The sequence below is a fragment of the Protopterus annectens genome, chromosome 7.part0 (genome assembly GCF_019279795.1).
Source record: "Protopterus annectens isolate FY-2018-M chromosome 7.part0, PAN1.0, whole genome shotgun sequence".
Classification (NCBI taxonomy): Eukaryota; Metazoa; Chordata; order Ceratodontiformes; family Protopteridae; genus Protopterus; species Protopterus annectens.
The window spans coordinates 851,429,565-851,449,254 of NC_056739.1; the positions used below are offsets into that span (position 1 = coordinate 851,429,565).

The following is a 19,690-nucleotide window of genomic DNA, read 5'->3' on the forward strand; positions in this document are numbered from 1 at the left end:
TCCATAGTCCTGGAACCCTTATTAGGAGGATGAACAGAGGAAGATGACTTAGACATTTCCTTCTTCGTGGCTGCCGCCACCACCATAGCATCCACTGGGACTCCTTTTGTAAGATAAGCTGTGTCTCTGGGTGCAGTAATATACTTATTCGGCCTCCTAGGGACTGGTTCCACTGTATCCGGAGTCTCCCACTTCGAGCTATTAGGTCCATTAGCTCATCGAAGGGCGGGGTCACCCAGGAACTAGAAGGTTGAGCCCCAAATGCCTTCAGCAACACCGATCCGTCCTCAGTGGGGGCAAGGGTCTGCCAATCACCCCCTCTGTTTCAAGATCTCCAGGATGTCAGCAAATGAGCCTCCTGCAGGTGGAGAGGGCCAAGACAGTAGACGCAGGAAGCATGATTGTCAGTAATGGACATCTTTTGCCCACACTGACATCTTTTGAACCCTGATTTGGCTTTTTCTGCCATGACTAACAAGGAGCAACTTTTAACAACAAGGTTATCTAGCTTATCAAGTACAAACACTAATTTAACGATGTAATATGAGAAGCTAAGTAATCTTAACAACAGTCACTAATTTAACTAATATGACTACAGCTACAATATAAAAGAGTAAATATAAGTGTGTATATATATATATATATGTGTGTGTGTGTGTGTGTGTGTGTAACAAGTATATAGCAAAAAACACTGCACACCAATACTATACTGCTAAATATTAGGAGAAATATCTAAGTTTATAAGCAACTACTAAAACTGTCAGACAGTACTAAATAGGACTAAACCCTAAGATTATATCAATATCACTAAATATAAAGCAAAACTCCTAGATAAAGAGCACACACACACGCACTAACACTATTAATATGCTAAAGAAACCAATTTAAACAACTCTAATATTGAAAAAAATACAAAAGTTTTAACTGGCCCGAGCTCTCTTCAACGCGATCTGCTGCAGCGGCAAACTAGATCTGAGGGATGGTAGAGGAGGATCATGGGATACAGACTGTGCCTTGAGCTTTCTCTTAGATGCAGAGCTTGTGAAGCGGCCGACTCGGAGCAGAGGATCGGCTCCGAACCCGTGTGTAAGAACAAACGGCGAGATCGAACAATTTCACATGTAAACATCATCCACAATGTCTAAAACTGGGGGATATCAAGTGGTCTGTGCTGGGGGAGTAAAAGAAACTCTCGGAGCCTTTTCTTTGAGTCGGAGTAGTCCTGACCTTCCCAGTGGAAATGTTCCCTCATGGTATGTAAGGTTTCCCCAAAGGAATAGTCTTCAGGGGGAGAAGCTGAGGGAATGGAATCTTCAGCATCAGAATCTTCATAAGGGGGAAAGGAGTAATCCTGCTCCTCAGAGGAGCCTGAGGAAACAGACACTTGATCAGAGGAGGCATAATCCTCCTCTTGTCTAGGCCTTTTGTCGGGGGGGGGGGGGTTGGGAACCCCTGATTAAAGAAATCAAATCTTCAGCCATTTAAAGCATCTGTTTCTTAGGCATGGGGCCTTGAACTGGAGACTGAAGTGCAGTCTTTTTTGGTTTTAGCGGAGTCTTAAGCTTAGCATAAGATTTTATGGTGAGAGTAGTCGGTCTGAAGACACCTTCTGAAACCGAAGGTGTTTCTACAGCACCGGCTTCTTCTTCTGCAATGTCGTCGGTAGGGCCTAAAGAAAATGGCTGCGTTGGGCTAGAACTCTCTGCTAGAGAATCCAAAGCAGTCGGGGTTCCAATTCTGCGGTAGCCAGGGGCTGCGTAGGCACCTCACTGAAAACCGGAGAACCAGTGACCGACCCAGCCGAGGCCTCGGAGTCTGGCTTGGATCTAGGCTGCCCGTCTTTATCTTTGCGTTTTTTTTTATGCACGCCGGTAGTCGGTTGCTCCGACGGCATAGTGTAATTAAATTTCCTACCGAAGTAGTGTCGTGCGAAATCAAAGCGTTGCTTTACAGTTTGCTTATTGAACCTAGCACAAAACTGACAACCAGTGACGTCGTGGTCTGGGCCTAGGCAAGGTATACAATAAGAATGAAAGTCCTTATGAGGTATTTGCTTCCCACAAGAAATGCAATTGTTAACTTTTTCTGACATCGGACTGAGGCAAGAAAAGGTTCCCCAACGGGGTACTTAGCTTTGAAGACTTCGGACTGAAACTCGATTAGAAAATCTCAGGTGTCGGCCGACCGGCACTTGCGAACTGCTTCTGCTTCGGGCACCGCGCAGCAAGAAAGACTATAGAAAATGGCGTTGGATGCCTCTTATATACCACTGTCGCACTGACGTCAGGGAAGAAGCGATAGCAACCGACCCCGGACCAAGACTTGGAATTCAGGCGGACTGCGGGACCGCCTGACGACAGGATAACCCAAGTGTGATGACTGCAGCAGGGTAACACGATGAACTTCACTATCCCTGTCTGCCACAGAGCTAGAGGGGGATAAGATAAGACCCATTTATCTTGTGCCAGAAGCATGGCCTTCAACAGTTTTGCATAGTTAATGTCAATAGAAACAAGCCCATGGAAGGAAACAGAGTGAAGAGACTTAGCAGATACTGGTTGGGGAGGTCCACTTCAGACATGCATGATACATTACCCTCTTGTGATATACCTAAGGAGATATTCTATAACAATGCAGAACAGTTCAGACACGCCATAATTAGAAGCAGAGTCCCCTTCACTCTGCCTAGGAACCTTGGAGGGAGGGGAAGAAATTTCCTAAGACACAGCCATCTTACTTCTCTTAGACTGTGGAAGTTTCACAAGCAGATGTCTCTCAGTTTTGCCTACATCTTCATCAGGCAACACTGTCCATAATGAATTTATTTCTGTGATCAATTAGCATCCTCTTATCAAAATTATTTACAGATCTCAGAATCAGCTTTGAGATGCCGAGTTCTTAAACACACCACACAACACATGCCTATCCTGAGTAGGAAACCAAAGTGAGCAAAATTCGCACTTTTTAAAGACTAAATTTTTCTAAGTTTGAAACAGTATAACAAGTTCATAAATCAGTGGAAGGTACATCAAACAGCAAAACAAACCAAAAAAAATCAAAATACAAACAATCATACTGCAACAAAATAATTAAACAACCAAACAGCATGAATTTGGTTTTGAAGAAACATTAGTACTAATACTGGTAAAAATGTGAAATAGCACAGCAGGGCTGAGTGATAAGGTAGAGAAAAAAAGACAGGCCTATAGGAAAGAAACCTGCAACCACAAACAGCAATAAAATCAAACATATTATGGCTGAATCAGACCACACTATGTGGGGAAAATCACCTATGATTCAAGTTCCTAGACTCCAAACATCTACTTAAAAACTTATGAGAAAGACCTCTAGATCTCCCTCAACCTGAGCCAAGGAATAGAATTCTCAGTCTCATTTACCTCTTACTTGGGGGTCCAACTAACTTCAAAGCCTGAAATGAACTCCAGCTGAACAAGTGATGGGATGTACCTATACTCCAATGAAGCAATCCCGGTGTGGAAGCCAGGACTGCACTTCCTCTGGGCATCCGGTCATCCACTGAGGAGGAGGATGGGTGTGAATTCAAGTCCTCTCTAGCTGAATCAGAGTTCAGTGCCAGAGAAGGATTATTCCAACAGTAGGATTACTCCCAGGAGAACTATCTCATGGGCCATCATCTAATTCTCTGCCGCTCTGAGAATAAACCAGTAGAGACTTGGTGTCAACTATCTATTTCCAAAAGGACCAATATAAACCTTAAACCTAGATGGCAAGACTGTACACCCATGACTTCCATCACCTACAGGTGTGACCTGCGCTGGGCTTAAGATGCGATAAGCATCTGTGATGACACAACAAGCACAGATGTTGGATCACATGCAAGTCAATGCAGCAGGGATGAGGAGGAGGATTCATCAGGTCTGACACAAGCTTCAAGCCAAGATCCCCAGTAGTGTGCTCTCCCACCCTGCAACTCTAACTCCCACCAATCATCAATCAGTGCTAAGAGGAGAGCTGAGACATAACACTAGGTGCAAGAAGAGGAGATAGACACTCCTAAAGCAGGACCTGCTGCTCCATACACGCCAAACCAAAAACTGGTACTTTCAAACTACTGATACATAACTAGACAGCTCAAGAGATCAATCTCCAAGATCAGGCTTTCACCCACAAGGTCCAGCTTACCTTTCAAAGACAGGACAGTGCAAGGACCCCAGCAGCAACCCCCCCCCCCAAATTAGGAAGCTGACAGCAAATCTTGCTCAATCCAAGCAAGACCTTAAAGGAAACACAGGATCAGCCACAACATTAGGTCCTCCCCAGATGACAGACAATTCACAGCCCGAAGGGTCCAGAGAACCAGATGAACACTAAACTAGTCATAAACAGCTTGAGATCAGGACCTAGTCTCTGAGTGCTTGTCCTTCTGTTGATGTTAGGTTGAGGATGTGATGACCCTCCCACCCGTCTCCAAGGTAGGAAAGCTATCAACTACTGTCATCTTCATAAAGTGGGCCAACAGTCTACTCTGACACAGTAGTCAGATTTAACCCTCTAGCAGTTGCAGCCATTTCAGGATCATACTCTCCCTTTGAAAAAGAGCAGACATTGCTGGTGTACACCTTGGCTGGTAATCTGGCAGCCACAAGAACACTTTGAATGTACCAATAAACACAAGGGTGGAGATCTAAACTGCAAGGAGAAAAAAAAATTACCGGGCATGGTGTGAGCATGCTTATGCACCCAGTGTGTTACATTACAATGCATGTCAGTCAAGTAAAGACATCTCCAAACTTATGACTGCTAGTAGAACATTGACTGGTGGAGAGGAAATACACAACTCAGGAACCATCAAGGATGGCCTTCAGCATTAGAATGAAAAATACTTAATGAAATCTCATGACAGTATATTAAACAGTGCAAATTACAGTTCTTTTAAACAAATCTAGCAAAATACATTCAACAAATGTTTTATGTTTCATTATGTATCACACTTGGTACTTTGTGATCAATGACAATGAAAAAAGAGACACCCATCTTATGAAATATTATGTATACCATAAACATGAATATTAACCTTTTTTCGAAGCTTCTGAATGCGATTAATGACTTCTCGAGCAACACCTTCATCCACCATGGACTGATCTGGTGTGACATCCAAAAGAACCAAAACCTAAGAGAATTAACCAAGCAAAAAGTTAATAAAAAAACTTTCAGAAATTTTCATTCCTTTACTGTAATGATCTTAAGTAACATGACAAATGTCATGAATAAGACTATTTGCCCCCTTTTCTCAAATATGAATCTTCTACTGTCTTTGTAAAATGGGTAAAACATAAAAGCAAATTATGAGAAAACATTTAAAACAAATCAAAATAATTAACACACTCCACTCTAACCATTTTCTAAATAAAAGTACGCTTGCTTTGTCCATGGCTCCCTGAATGTATTTACAAAAAGTTGTTACATTTGTTATCATAATTCCAAACTTTAGAACAGAATTCAATCAGCAGTAAAACAGCTAGTGAATTCTTATGGCTGCCAAGCCCTGTCACTCTGGCCTTGGATTTCAAGGCAGATTGTCACCTGGAATGATGCTTCTTATCTTAACAGCATGTTAACAAAAGGACACACCCTTCCCCAGTTTTTCCCCAAGCCCCAAGAATGGAATCTGTCAGGAAATGAAGGAGAGTGTCCCACCTAGAGGCACAGGAAACAAGGAAACAGACTGCAGAGGCAAAGAATGGGGGATCTTCTGAAGTTATGATAAGGAATGAAACTATCCATTTTAGATAGCTGCAGTCAGCAATTCTCTGAGCAAGAACTTCAGTTTTGCATTCTTTTCCCCTAGCCTTTGCTGAAGGCACATGGGATGAAAATTAGAAGTTATGTACTCACCATAACGTTCCATCTGAGTAGGTGTATTCATTTGTCTGCAACCTGTGGGTTATGGATCCGACATCGGATCCGAACTGGCATGGTTTACCAGCTATGGATCCAAGCTCTCAGCTCCTCCCCTCACCCATAATGCCCTGCTCTCCCTACATGACCTCAGATCGAGTTTGCCAACAGTATAAACACCCTGAAAAGGGTAACACAACATATGCAGGAAACTGAAAGGCCAGGGGGATAGGAGGGCGGGATGGTTGCAGACAAATGAATACACCTACTCAGATGGAACGTTATGGTGAGTACATAACTTCTAAATCTAAAGTAGGAGATTCATTTGTCTGCAACCTGTGGGACAGAGTCCCCAGCTACCTGAATCTTGGGCGGCCATCATGGAAGGATATTCCGGAGCACCGCGGAGCCAAAGGATGCTCTACCTCTAGATGCAAGCTCCAACTTGTAGTGGGAAATAAAAGTATGAGATGAAGCCCACGTGGCTGCTGCACAAATATCATCTAGAGGAATCCTAGCCTTAAAGGCGGCCGAGGTAGAGACTGACCGGGTTGAATGGGCATGTACACCCTCCGGTGCGGGCCTTCCCGAAGCTTGATAAGCTAGTAAGATACATTGTGAAATCCAGCGAGATAATGAGACTTTGGAAATTGGCTTGCCCAAATTAAATTTAGCAAAGGAAATGAACAACTGGTCGGATTGCCTATGACCAGCAGTCCTGTTTAGATAAAATCTAAGTTGCCTGTGAACGTCTAAGGAGTGAAGCTTGTACTCACCCTTGTTTTGACATTTGGGGAAGAAAACAGGGAGGTTAATGGATTGATTAATGTTTGATTCAGAAGCTACCTTAGGAAGAAAGGACGGGTTGGTCCTGAGGAAAACACGGTCCGGATGAAAGACCAAGTACGGAGGTTTAGCTGATAATGCTTGAAGCTCTGAGACTCTCTTGGTCAAGTAATGGCTACTAAGAAGGCAGTCTTGAAGGATAAGAATTTCAGATCTACAGTAGCCGCGAGGTTGAAGGGGAGCGGTCAAGGCCTGAAGAACTAAGGAAAGGTCCCAAGGAGGAACCGCTTGCTTTATAGGGGGCCTGAGAAGAAAGGTACCTTTAAGGAAAATCTTACACAACTTGGCAGACATCAGTGGACTGGAGTCATGACCAATGTGATAATGAGAAATTGCTGCAAGCTGTACTTTGACCGTGGAACTGCTGGCACCATCATTAAAAAGAGTGGTTAAGAAGTCAAGCACCAAAGGGAGAGGAACTGTGAAGGGGTTTAGGCCTTGCCGTTCCGCCCACAAAGAGAACCGCTTCCACTTGCTACGGTAGACTTTCCTAGTGGATGGCTTGTGAGCTGCCACCAGGATGGCCTTAACAGGGGACGAAATACCGGGAGTCCTGATCAGGAGCGGAACTGGAGCAGCCAAGCGGTCAGCTTGAGGTTGTCCAGGTTCGGAGGAGATAGATGGTATGGATGAGAAATCAGATCCGGAATGGATCTAGAATCCAAGGAGGATTCACTGAGTGAGACCTTAGGAAGGGGAACCAGATCTGTCGAGGCCAAAAGGGAGCAATGAGGATCATTCTGCACCCCAACCGAGAGGCTTTCTGAAGAACTTGGAGCATCAGAGGCAAAGGGGGATAAGCATAAAGAAGACCGGGTGGCCAAGCATGCACCAGAGCGTCTCTTGGAGAACCTCCGGGAGGAGGTATCAGGGCGAAAAAACTGTCTCATTTGGTGTTTGAGGGAGACGCAAAAAGATCGCAACAAGGAGTTCCCCACTGTGCGAAGATGTGTTCCGCTACCTGAGTATTGAGAGACCACTCGTAGGGGGTGAGAATGGTGCGACTGAGTTTGTCCGCCAGGATGTTGGACCGACCCAGAATATGCGTTGCTATGAGAAAGCGGTTGGTGGAGATTGCCCATTCCCACACTCTCATGGCTTCTCGACAAAGGGGGTTAAGACCTGGTTCCTCACTGTTTGTTGATATACCAGACAACAGACATGTTGTCCGATTGAATCGCAATTGTTCCCAAGGGAAGAAAGGCCTGAAGTGCTAGCAACGCTAAGAGCACTGCTCTCATCTCTAGGACATTGATATGCAGCAAGGTCTCTGAATCGTCCCACGTGCCTTGGACCATCCGGCCTGCAAAATGCCCCCCCACCCGAGGCGGGAGGCGTCCGTGGTCACCGTGACGAGAGGGGAAGAGGCACAAAAGGGGCGGCCTCCGTGGAGATCTGGAGAGTGTAGCCACCACAGGAGGGACCGCCTGCATGCTTTGCTGATCGCAATGGGATGATGCATAGGAAGAGCAAGATACGACCACTGAACCAAGAGAGTCCATTGAAGGATACGCATATTGAACCTGGCGAGAGGAAGAAGCGCAATCGCTGCCGTCATGGACCCTAGGGCCCTCAGGACCAACTCCGCCGGAACTGAATTTGAGTGGAGAATGGCCCGCACCTGGAGCTGTAGGCTTTGCACTCTGTCCGCTGTGAGGAAGGCTCTCAGTCTCCTCGTGTCTAACCTGGCACCTATAAAATCTATGAGCTGAGTAGGTGCTAGGTTGGATTTTTTTGTGTTTATCGTGATGCCCAGGCGTGGAGCAAGATGGAGAAAGGAGTCTCGCGCCAAGAGAAGTAGATGCCTTGTTGGGGCGGTGAGAAGCCAGTCGTCCAGGTAAGGAAAGACCTGCACCCCCTGAAGCCTCAGGTGGGCCGCTACCACTGCTAATACTTTGGTGAACACCCTGGGGGCTGTGGTGAGACCAAAGGGAAGGACCCGGAATTGGTAGTGACTGGCTCCCAGCCGGAAGCGGAGAAACCTCCTGGAGCGCCTGTCCATTAGTATGTGGTAGTACGCATCCTTGAGGTCTATGGAGCACATCCAGTGATTTTCTCCCAGAAGGGGGAGAATAGACTGCAACGTGACCATTCGGAACTTCTCCTTGGGAACTGCCAGGTTCAAGAGTGAAAGGTCTAAAATTGGTCTTAGATCCCCCGTCTTTTTTGGCACTAAAAAGAACCTGGAGTAGAACCCTGATCTGATCTGGTCTGGGGGGACGGGCTGGATGGCTCTTTTCTTTAGCAGATGGCCAATTTCTGCCAAAGCGGCCTCCCACTGACCGGGTGGAACGTCGGGGAGGGACTTCAATTTTGGTAAGTGAAGAAAGGGGATACGGTATCCTCTGGATATAATCCGGAGAACCCAGCGGTCTGATGTTATGGACTCCCATGCCGCTAGGTGCTCCGAAAAACGTCCCCCGACTGCCTCCAGAGTGGAGCAGCCGGGCAACCCCTCAGGGCTGCTGCGCGGGCCATTCAGAGAAGGGTTCTCTGGACCCGAAGTTCCTAGGAGCCCCTCTGCCCCTAGGGCGGCGTCCTCCCTGTCCTCCTCTGCCACGGAAGGGCTGGTTGTCCGGAACAGGCTGGGATTGCTGCGACATCCGGAACCACATCTTCTTCTGACCCTTTTGGTTCCTAGAATAGGGCCTCTGGGGTGCAGAGAAGCGGATTCCGACGGCAGACAGCGTCTTCCCATCCTTCTCGCTCTGGGTCAAAGTGTCGCGAACAGTTTTGCCAAAGAGGGCAGAACCATCGAAGGGGGCGTTCGCAAATGATGCCTTGAAGGGCTCTGAGAAATCGCAATGATGGAGCCAGGCCTGACGTCTAGTAACTAGGCCTGCCCTTGCGGCTCTAGCGGCACCTTCCGTAGCATGGGACAGTAGCCGCATAGAGGTATTAGTGACGGACCTGAGAGTGGCCATGCGGGTGGAGTGCAGCACTTTGTCCTCCTCCGACATGGACTCTGGGGGGGATGCAGCGTATTCTTTTATAAGATCGCGCTGCATCCTAATCACGTGTGCCAGATAGGTCAGCGCCCTCACAGAGAAGGTCGCTGAACTAAACATCCGCTTCCCCAAGCAGTCCATCATCCGAGACTCCTTGCTCGGGGGATGGACTGAGGGACTCTCCTGAGCAAGTTCCCTCTTGGTGGCCGCCGCCGTCAACAAGGCATCTACCGGAGGCCCCTTGCTCCAATGGGCACGGTCAGCCGGGGGACTGAGAATACGGTCGGGCCTTTTTGGGATTGGCTCCATGGTGTCCGGTTCCTTCCACGCCCTGGTGGTAATGAGGTCCACCAGGGGGTCGGCAGGAGGGGACACCCAAGAGGTAGACAGGCCCGCTTCAAATGCCTCCAAGAACACGGACTCGTCCGAGGAAGGCTTGGGGGCAGACCACCCCCCCCTTATGCGGAGCATTTCCATGATGTCTCCAAATGAGACATCCTCGGGGGGTGACCTTGGGGAGCCTTCCCCTTCCTCCAAATCTGTGTCTTCTGTGAGAGACTCGGGGGAGTCAATGTGCCTCCTTTTGCATGTATGTTTGCGGGGAACATCCTCCGGGGTCTGTCAGAGGACTCCTCACAAACAGGGACCTGTTCCAGGGGAACAGCTTGGGGCAAAGGAGCGGGCTGTCCCAAGGGCCGGATGGTGGAAGCCTGACCCAGTGCAGATGGAGCGCGGGACGGAGCCGAAGCAAGTGCCGGGGGTCCGGAGACCCTCAACAGGGCCCTCTCCACTACATCAAAAGCCGAAGGGGAGCCGACCTCGACCAAAGGATCCGACAATCGGCTCCTCCTCAGATCCGAGGAGTGGATCGGCGCCAAAGCGCTCGGATCCGAAGGGACAGTGCGCTCCGACACAGACGGCGCCGAAGGAGCACTGATCCCCCCAGATCTGAAGCTCGGATCTGAAACACTCGAGGGCAGGGTCGGATCCGAAGTACCAAGTACTATCGGCGCCGACCCACCCCGCCCGGCTGCTCGGCTCCAACGGCTCCGAGCCCGGGTAGTGGGTCGGAGAAGGAGCAATTGGCTTAAAGAAAGGGGTCGAGCTCCCCCCCAGAGGGGGGGGGAGGCAAGAGCACTCCCATCTGCATCTGGGCCTGGATGAACCTTTTCATCATCCGGTCCAGATCAGCGTCTGACAGGCTATACGTCGATCTTGACGAGGCTACCGAGGTAGGCCTAAAGTGCCTCCTGGATAGCCTCGTCGGAGATCGGGTCTCCTCCTCCTCGGGTCCCGGTGAGAAACACACAGGTGACCGGAGCCGAGGAGGGGGAGAACCGGCAGACAAGGAGGCCGGAGGAGAAGCCCGCTTGGCTGGCGGGGCCGAAACAGAGGCCTCGGCCTGCCGCTTATGGTGCTTCTCCCTCCGGTCCTTCTTTCTTGCTTCCCTCTCCTCCGAACCACTACAGGGAGGTTGAGTCCCAGGAGGAGGAGGGGGAGCCGGAGAGGAGACAACTGTAGAAATGGTTACCCCCGAAGGAGCGGAGTCCGGAGCCGAGTCCGGTGGCAAAAGACCCGCCAAGACAAGCTTGGACCTCCGCTCCTTCAATGCCCTGGGGTTGAACCCTGCACAAATGGAACATCCAGAAGTGAGGTGTTCAACCTCAGCATCTAACGCACCGAGTGTGGCCATCAGCCGGGGAAAGCTTATGGCCACACTCGGAGCACTTAGAGAACACAGCTTTGGGTTGTTCAGACATCCCAAGTACCAAAAAAAAAGTTACTTAAACTAAGTTGGTAAAAGTAAAGTAACTAAAGCACACAACAGGCCCAAACACACACTACGCTACCAGCGAGGGGAGGGAAGGTAAAAATTAAATTTAAAACACTAAAAGTATAATACAGTAATAGGGAAACCTAAACTTTCACACAACTTTCACACAAAAATACAATTTTTAAACTTCTAAATACTTGAAAAAGAGCACTTAGCTGAAGAGCCTGGAAACACAAATCTGGTCACCAGCGCGGCAAACAAGATCTGAGGTCATGTAGGGAGAGCAGGGCATTATGGGTGAGGGGAGGAGCTGAGAGCTTGGATCCATAGCTGGTAAACCATGCCGGTTCGGATCCGATGTCGGATCCATAACCCACAGGTTGCAGACAAATGAATCTCCTACTTCAGATGTACAGTTGTGTACACTTACCATAAATGTAGATGTTCGAGTGTATTCACTGTTGCAGTCATCACACTTGGGTTATCTGCCTGCAGAGGTAGCCCTCAGTCGGCCTGAATACCAGAGTCTTGGGATTTCTGCGTCGGATGCTGTCGCCTCATCCATGATGTCATCAGGGGTATAAAACATGCAGCAGACGCCGTTACATCAGTTTTTCTTACCCCAGATGTAGGAGCCTCCAAAATAGGAATGGTGTGGAACACCTCCAGTAAAAAGTAAATACCATTTCTATAAGATATGGGCAAAAAAGAGGTTAGGTAGAAAGTATAGAAAGACAGGGGGCTGGAGAGAGGGTAACCAGGACTGCAACAGTGAATCCACTCGAACATCTACATTTATGTAAGTGTACACTTAACGCATGTTCTTCGTGTTGCACTGTTGCAGTCATCACACTTGGGTTGATTCCCAAAGTTGAGGAAGGGTGAAGGCAGTCAAGTAGTAGTAGGGCTGGCTAGCAGGCCTTGTAAGACAGCTGTGGCTAATCCAGCTCTGGATTTAGAAAAGATAGGTAAGTGGTAATGCTTTGTGAAGGTGTGTACAGAACTACAGGTTGCAGCTGCCAGGGTGTCCCTGGTAGGGACTCCCCCTGAGAAAAGCTGTTGAGGTTGAGGTAGCCCTAGTGGAATGAGGCCTGATCCCCTGTGGGGTAGGTTATCCATGGTGTTTGTAGCATAAATGGATGCAGTGTGCTACCCATTTAGAAATGGTTTGCTTCGAAATGGCCTTGCCCTCTGCCCCTGTAGCAAAGCTGACTAGCAGCTGGTCAGATTTTCTGAAAGGTTTAGTCCTGTCAAGGTAGAACCTGAGTGGTCTGTGCAGGATCATTTCCCCTTTATTCTGAGGATTAGGAAAAAAGGTTGGCAAATGGATGGATTGGTTTAAAGCCACAATGGATACCATCTTGGGCATAAAAGATGGGTTAGTCCTGAGGGAAACCATGTCCGCATGGAAGATAATGAAGGGTTCCACAGCCATAAGGGTCTGTAACTCAAACACTCTTCTTGCTGAAGTGATGGCTAGCAGTAAGGCTGTTTTCCAAGAGAGGAATTTTAACTATGCTGTAGCAGCAGGCTAAAAAGAGGGAAGCATGAGCTTCTCTAGTACAAAGAGAAGGTCCCAGGCAGGAGTGGGAGCTCTCCTTGGGGGTCTTAAATTGTTAGCACCTCTCAGGAACTGTTTGATCAAAGGGTGAGAGAAGAGGGGTGTCTCAGTATTGTAATGAGCTGAGATGGCAGAGGCATGAATCTTAACTGATGAGATGGATATGCCTTTGTGGAGCAGCTCTGCTAGGTAATCTAGGATTTGAGGCAATGAGGGCATGGCTGTGTGTTTCCCTTGAGACTGGCTCCAAGAACAGTATCTATTCCACTTTTCTGAATAGGATTTCCTAGTACTGGGCCTCCTGGCCTCAAGGATAACATCCAGCACCTGTTTGCTGAGGGTTGCTGGTGATGTATTTGGGGAATAAGCCAGGCTGCCAGGTTCAGGGTTTGCAGCTGAGGATGCAAAATCTGTCCCTCCTGCTGGGACAGCAGAGAGGGGGTCTGATGTAGGTGCCAGGGTGGCACTGCTGTCAGACTGTGTAGGAATGGATACCAGTGCTGGCGTGGCCAGTCTGGTGCAATAAGGATTGTCCTTGGCCTGTCCTGCTTGATCTTGAGGAGTACTCTTGGAAGGAGGAGCAGAGGGGGAAAGGCATAAATTGAGAGGTTTTCCAATGTGAAGGATAGGGCATCCACTTTCTAAGCTTAGCTGTGAGGAATTCTGGTGCAAACATTGTTTAGTTGATGGTTTTGGGGGGACGCAAAGAGGTCCACCTCTGGTGTCCCCCACCTGTGTATTAGAAGTTTGAATGAGTTTGGTTCCAGTTTCCACTTGTGTGGGACCATTAGATTTGTGCTCAAGTCGTCTGCCAGTGAATTTTGTTTCCCTGGCAGGAATTGAACTTGCAGGTGCACTTGGTTGCTTAAGGCTGTGTTCCACAGTGCCATGGCTAACCTGCAGAGCAGGTAGGAGTGAGTTCTCCCCTGCTTGTTTATGTGCCACATAACTGTGGTGTTGTCTGTCTTTATCAGGAGTTGTCCTGGCAGGATAAGGTATTTGAAGGCTGTCAGTGCATTCTGTACAGCTAACATTTCTTTTTGATTGATATGCAGGTGAATTTGTCCTGGGCTCCATTTGCCTTGAATGCATTTGCCTGTCATGTGAGCCCCCCATGCATAGTATGATGAGTCTGTTGTCAGAGTTTGGATGGCGGGGGGTTGTGAGAAAGGGAGTCCCTTGTTGTGGTTGCAAGCCTCTGCCCACCAAAGAAACTCTGTCCTTAGGCAAGGAATGATAGGAATCACTGTTTCCAGGTCCAGGGAATGTTGACACCAGAGACTTTTTAAGTACCATTGAAGTTTCCTCATATGCAGTCTTGCATATGGAATCAGTAGAATACATGAGGCCATGAACCCTAGGGCTTGCAGTATTTTTCTTGCAGATAGCTGGGTTTGGGTGGCCAGTAGTTTGAAATAAGTTGTCAAATAAACCTGCTTTTCTGGAGTGAGGAATGCCATCTGGGAAGCTGTGTTCAAGCTTGCTCCCAGGAATACAATCTTTTGGCTGGGTACCAGATGTGATTTCTTTTCGTTGATGGTATACCTCAGAGAAGTTAGAAGTCTCTTTACAAACGTTAGGTGCTGAAGTAGCAATTCCTGACTGTCCACCCGAATCAGGCAATCATCCAAGTATGCGTAAATTTGAATATTTTTCTGCCTGCAGTACACAATGGCTGGAGCCAGGCACTTTGTGAATAGTTTGGGCGCAGAAGATAAGCCAAAGGGAAGTGCAGAGAACTGATAGTGCATAGAGCCTGCCCTGAAACGTTGATATTTCCTGCAAGACTCCCTTATGGGGATGTGCAGATAAGCTTCTCAAGTCTAGGGTGACTAGCCTGGAGTTCTTGACTAGCATAGGAAGGAGTTGCTGGAGAGTAAGCATTTTGAATTTTGGTACCACCAGGAAGGTATTTAGGGGTGACAGATTCAGAATAGGGCACCAAGAGTTCTCTTTCTTGGGCACCAGGAACAGGCTGGAGTAGATACCCTGTACCCTTTGCTCTGTTGGCACAGGTTGAATAGCCGTGATAGTGAGAAGAGAGAGTACTTGCTTCTGGGCCTCTGTCCACTGGTTTGGAGGAAGGTCTGGCAATTTGCATGGGGTGAGCAGAGAGTGGAAATAGAATCTGTATCCCTGGGATACAATGTTTAAGACCCGTCGGTCCTGGGTAATATACTCCCATTTTTTTTTTGCATGCAAGGCGAGTTTTCCTCCTAGGGGTGCAAGTACTTGAGCATGTCTGGGAAGGATTAAGGACAAGTCATTGTGATTTTTTTCCATAAGGGGTGGCTTACCACTCCCAGTTTTTGAGGAGGGAGCACTCCATTGTTTATATCTGTGCATACCCTGAGACTGTAGTCTTTGTGGTCTGTTGCCCCTGGGTTTAGGCTGAGAAGGTCTGGAAGGGACTGGAAAGGACCACGTTTTTTGAAGGCCAATGCCTACTGAATCTATGTGGCTGTACCTGTAAGAAATCTTTAACTGTTTGCATGGATTTAGCTTTATCCTCAATCTTTTTAAGAACTTCTTTTGCTTTAGGGCCAAACAAACATTCTTGGTTTAATGAAACATCAAATAATTTTGCCTTGACGTGGTCTGGCAAGATTTGTTCCTTCAGCCAAGCATGCCTTCTCAGAACAGACCCAGTGACAGCAGCCCTGCAAGATGCTTCTAAGGCATCAAAACCATACTGCAAAGTATGTTTACCAACTTGGTTTGCAGAATGCATTAAGTCTTGCAAGTCCTTATTTTCTGCACAATCAGGAATCAACATCATTTTTTAATTAGATCAATAATATGCTGCTGGTACTTCAGTATGTGAAACTGGCAATTTAAAGCCCTGATGGCAAGAGCTGCAGAGGTACAAACCTTCTTACCCTATCTGTCTAGAGCCCTAGAATCCCTTTCCGAAGGGGTAGGGTTTTTGGCTGTAGAAGCTTTAATACCTTTAGGTCCCCGGGAAATGGTCTCTGGACCTGCAGTGGGATTTTTAAAGAGAAATTTGTGAGAGTCAGGTACTCTGTATTATCTGTCAGGCTTTCTTGGAGCAGGTGGTAAAGTATCAGAGGTAAGGCTGGATTCCATGAAGACATCATCTACAACATCCAGGACAGGGGAATATCTAGAGGCCTATGCTGAGGCAAGTGTAAAAATTCTCAGAGTCTCTTTTTGGACTGAGGGTAGTCCTAGCATTCCCAGCGGAAATGCTCTCTTAGGGTATGCAAGGTTTCACCAAAAGAAAGGTCCTCTGGGGGGAGGCTGAGGGGATTGAATCCTCTGCATATGAGTCCTCATAGGTAGATAAGGGTATATCCTGGTAATCACAGGGGTAAGAGTCATCAGACTCAAAGTCTGAAAAATCAGAAGAAAAATCAATTATTTGTCTTTTAGAGGGGGAAGGCTGGCTTCCCCTAATTAAAGTAATAAGGTCTTCAGCCATTCTAAGCATTTGTTTCTGTGGCATGGGAGCTTGAGAATGTGCTTTGGTAGTCTGTTTCCTAGGGGTAGTGCGAACTCTGGGCTTGAGAAATTTGGCAGATTTAGTTAATAACGAAGTAGACGGTTTGATACGAACATCAAAAGGTCTGAATACACCCTCAGAAGCTGGTGCCTGCACAGCGGCTCCGGACCCATCCAAGGTAGACATCCGCAGGTTCCATAGGCAAAGAAGCATCTCGTGGCATACTAGACTCCGAATGGGTCTCAGTAGAGGCCTGCAAATCTATAGAAGTGGGAAAACAGGGGCTGCAAAAGCGCCTCACTGAGTACCGGCAGACTAGCGACTAGCTTAATGGAAGCATCAACAGCAGTTTTGGACCTATGCGGTCTGTCTCTGTCTTTATCTTTGCATTTTTTCAAAAGATTGGTAGACGGATGGCTTACCAAAGCCATTTCAGAATACGGAGAACAAGGGCAAAAGAATTGAGACACAAAAATAGCCAGATGATGAATAGTTCAGGCGTTGAACAAGGCACAAAACTGACAGCGAGGGACGTAGTGGTCTGGGCCTAAACAAGTGACGCAATAAGAATGAAAATCTCTGTGAGGTATTTGCTTTCCACAGGCAAGACAATTGTTAACTTTTTCTGACATCGGTTAGAGCAAGAAAAAAGGATCCCCAACTTAGCTTTAGAAGACTTCAGGTTTGAAACTCGAAAAACGAAAATTTCAGGTATCTGCCGACTGGCACTTGCGAACTGCTTCTACTTCAGGCTCCTACATGGCAAGAAAAGCTGATGTAATGGCGTCGGCTGCATGTTTTATACCCCTGATGACTTGACGTCATGGATGAAGCGACAGCATCCGACGCAGAAATCCCAAGACTCTGGTATTCGGGCCGACTGAGGGCTACCTGCAGGCAGATAACCCAAGTGTGCTGACTGCAACATTGAAACACGAAGAACATCGGAGTACAGATAAGACATCTGTAATGGCAGCAAATGGGGAAATTGAAAGAAGGTGAGAAATGAGATTGAAGGAAAAATAGAGAGAACAAGTTAACAGCTTCAAGTATCTGGGAGGGGTGGGTGAGGAAAAAGGAAATCTGAGTGAGGAGGTCAAAGCTAGAGTCAGCAGCAGCCAACTGGCACACAGTGTTGGGTGTAGTGTTATAACAGAAGAATACCAACGAAGCTGAAAAGTACAGTATACAAAATAGTGGTGTGACCAGTACTACCATATGGTACAGAAATCTGGGCAGTAAAAGCAGAGCAGTTGAGGAAGCTAGTGGTGATGGAGTGCCTGTGATGTGTGGTAGGATGCACATGGTGGGACAGATGGAGAAATGAGGAGATAAGAGCAATAGACTAAGTAGCTCCAATTGTAAAAAAAAAAAGGTCAAAGACAGTAGATTACAGTGGTTTAGACACAGAAGCAGAAGAAAATCTGGTAAAGAAGACTTGGGACAGAAAGGAAGAAGGTAAAAGGATACGAGGGCATCCAGAAAAAAAGTGGATGGATTGTGTGAGAAAACCTGCAACAGTCAAACATGAGTTTCGAAGGTAGAAGAGTGTCACTGACTAGACAGACATGACAACAGTTGACAACACCCCAACCCCATGTAGAAATTGTGAAAAAGGGGGTTGATTATGATGAGTCAACAATCCAAGATGTAATGAATGTAAAGAGATATTCTTGTAGAGTAGCAATACAGGTCTTAGAACTCGAGGTACAAAGCCCATTTAGGAATGTTCTCTTGAATCCTGACCACACCTCAGACAATATGTCCACATTGTAATACTTTGGAAGCACATAGTCCCGCCCCTCGCTCAGGCTGTCATAGCAATACCATGCTGCACTAAAAGTCATTTGAAGTATGAGGCAAATGCAGCATCTCCCCAGGTGCCCATAAACAGACCTGTTAAAGCATCAGCAATGGTGAAAAGAATTCCCAGACCAAGCAAATATGGTCTGCTTTGAGATTCACTTGCCCTGCTTACCCTTGTTGCTTCCTAAATTATACCTACCCTAAACAGATAGTACCCAACTGCTCTTTGAACATCTTTCCTGCTCAATAGAGCCTTTCCAGGAAATACAAAGGCAGACAGACCTACAGGCTCAAAGGCAACTCTCAGACTACTGTGAGCTTGTGACATGATGACCTGATCCTTATGCATATCAACAGAAGGTCTGTCCAGACAGCATTTGAGTCAAATGTCCTTATGGCTGAGATAAGTCAGAAAGACATTTCATAGGAAAACACTTGTTCAAAATGAAGCAATAACAGCTATCCCAAGACAAAACTTAAATCCCAACGTGAAGGAAGTATGCCCGGGCAGAGGTGGGAATACCTATCAGAAAGGTTGTTACTAAATCCAACCAGGCTACTGCAGTACATGTCATGGTGAAACAGCAGAAACATGAACTGTAACAGTAGGTTACTTTATTCCAGGACTGGACAAAGACAACAAGTACTCCAGGATGTAGAGAGACCTACAGAAGAAGGAATTCACTCCTTTATCTGAAGCCCAAAAAGGGCCACTTTAATGCATAAACTTAACCAGTGTGTGGCTTCCTAGCAGCCAGCCATGCAGTCTTAGTACTTCCAAGACAGGGTGCATTATACAATCCATGTGCTGCTTAAGCAGATAACACACAGCAGGAAAAAAATGGGGTGAAACCTAGGCTGGAGTTGGGGGAAAAACATATACTACCAGTATAATATGATAACAGTACTGCAATTCCAATCTCCCACTCTGTAAGACCTGCCCTGCAGAGGGTGTCTGCTTGGACAATGAGTACCAGCTGAATGTGCTGGGTGACAAGTGACATCTACCAGTTGATGGCCAAATTCCAAAGGTTTCTGGCATTCAGGAGAGCCAATACCACCCTGCTTGATGATGTAGGATGACACAGGAAGTTTGTCCACCTTGAACAAGGGAGGGCTGGTAGAAAAGATGACCCAAAGGGACTGAAGACAAAACTATCCTCATTTTCAGAAAATTGATGTGGATGTTTTTTTTCTAAAAGACCACATACCTCTGTCAGCCATAAGCAGAAATGTTCCCTGCTCTCCCTACACTTTAAGCAGGGTACAGCTAATGTAAGCATTTCCAACAACAAATCAGAGAAAGAGCAGATCATGTAAAAAAAATTAACAGCCCCAGCCACATCCTGCTAGTGTCTTGGAGGACAGGGAAATCTCAGATTTTTGAGGTGATCAAATGCTGATCACAGAGA

The 19,690-nt window shown here is 47.0% G+C and overlaps 1 protein-coding gene across 2 annotated transcripts in view; it reads right to left on the reverse strand.

The window, feature by feature from the left end:
- IARS1 (isoleucyl-tRNA synthetase 1) overlaps window positions 1–19,690 on the reverse strand; it is a 1,809,950-nt gene that overhangs the window by 212,796 nt on the left and 1,577,464 nt on the right. For both annotated transcript variants that reach the window (XM_044077404.1, XM_044077403.1), the window contains one exon: window positions 5,057–5,152. In XM_044077404.1, coding sequence (XP_043933339.1) covers window positions 5,057–5,152 — 96 coding nt within the window. The remainder of the gene's footprint in view (window positions 1–5,056; window positions 5,153–19,690) is intronic.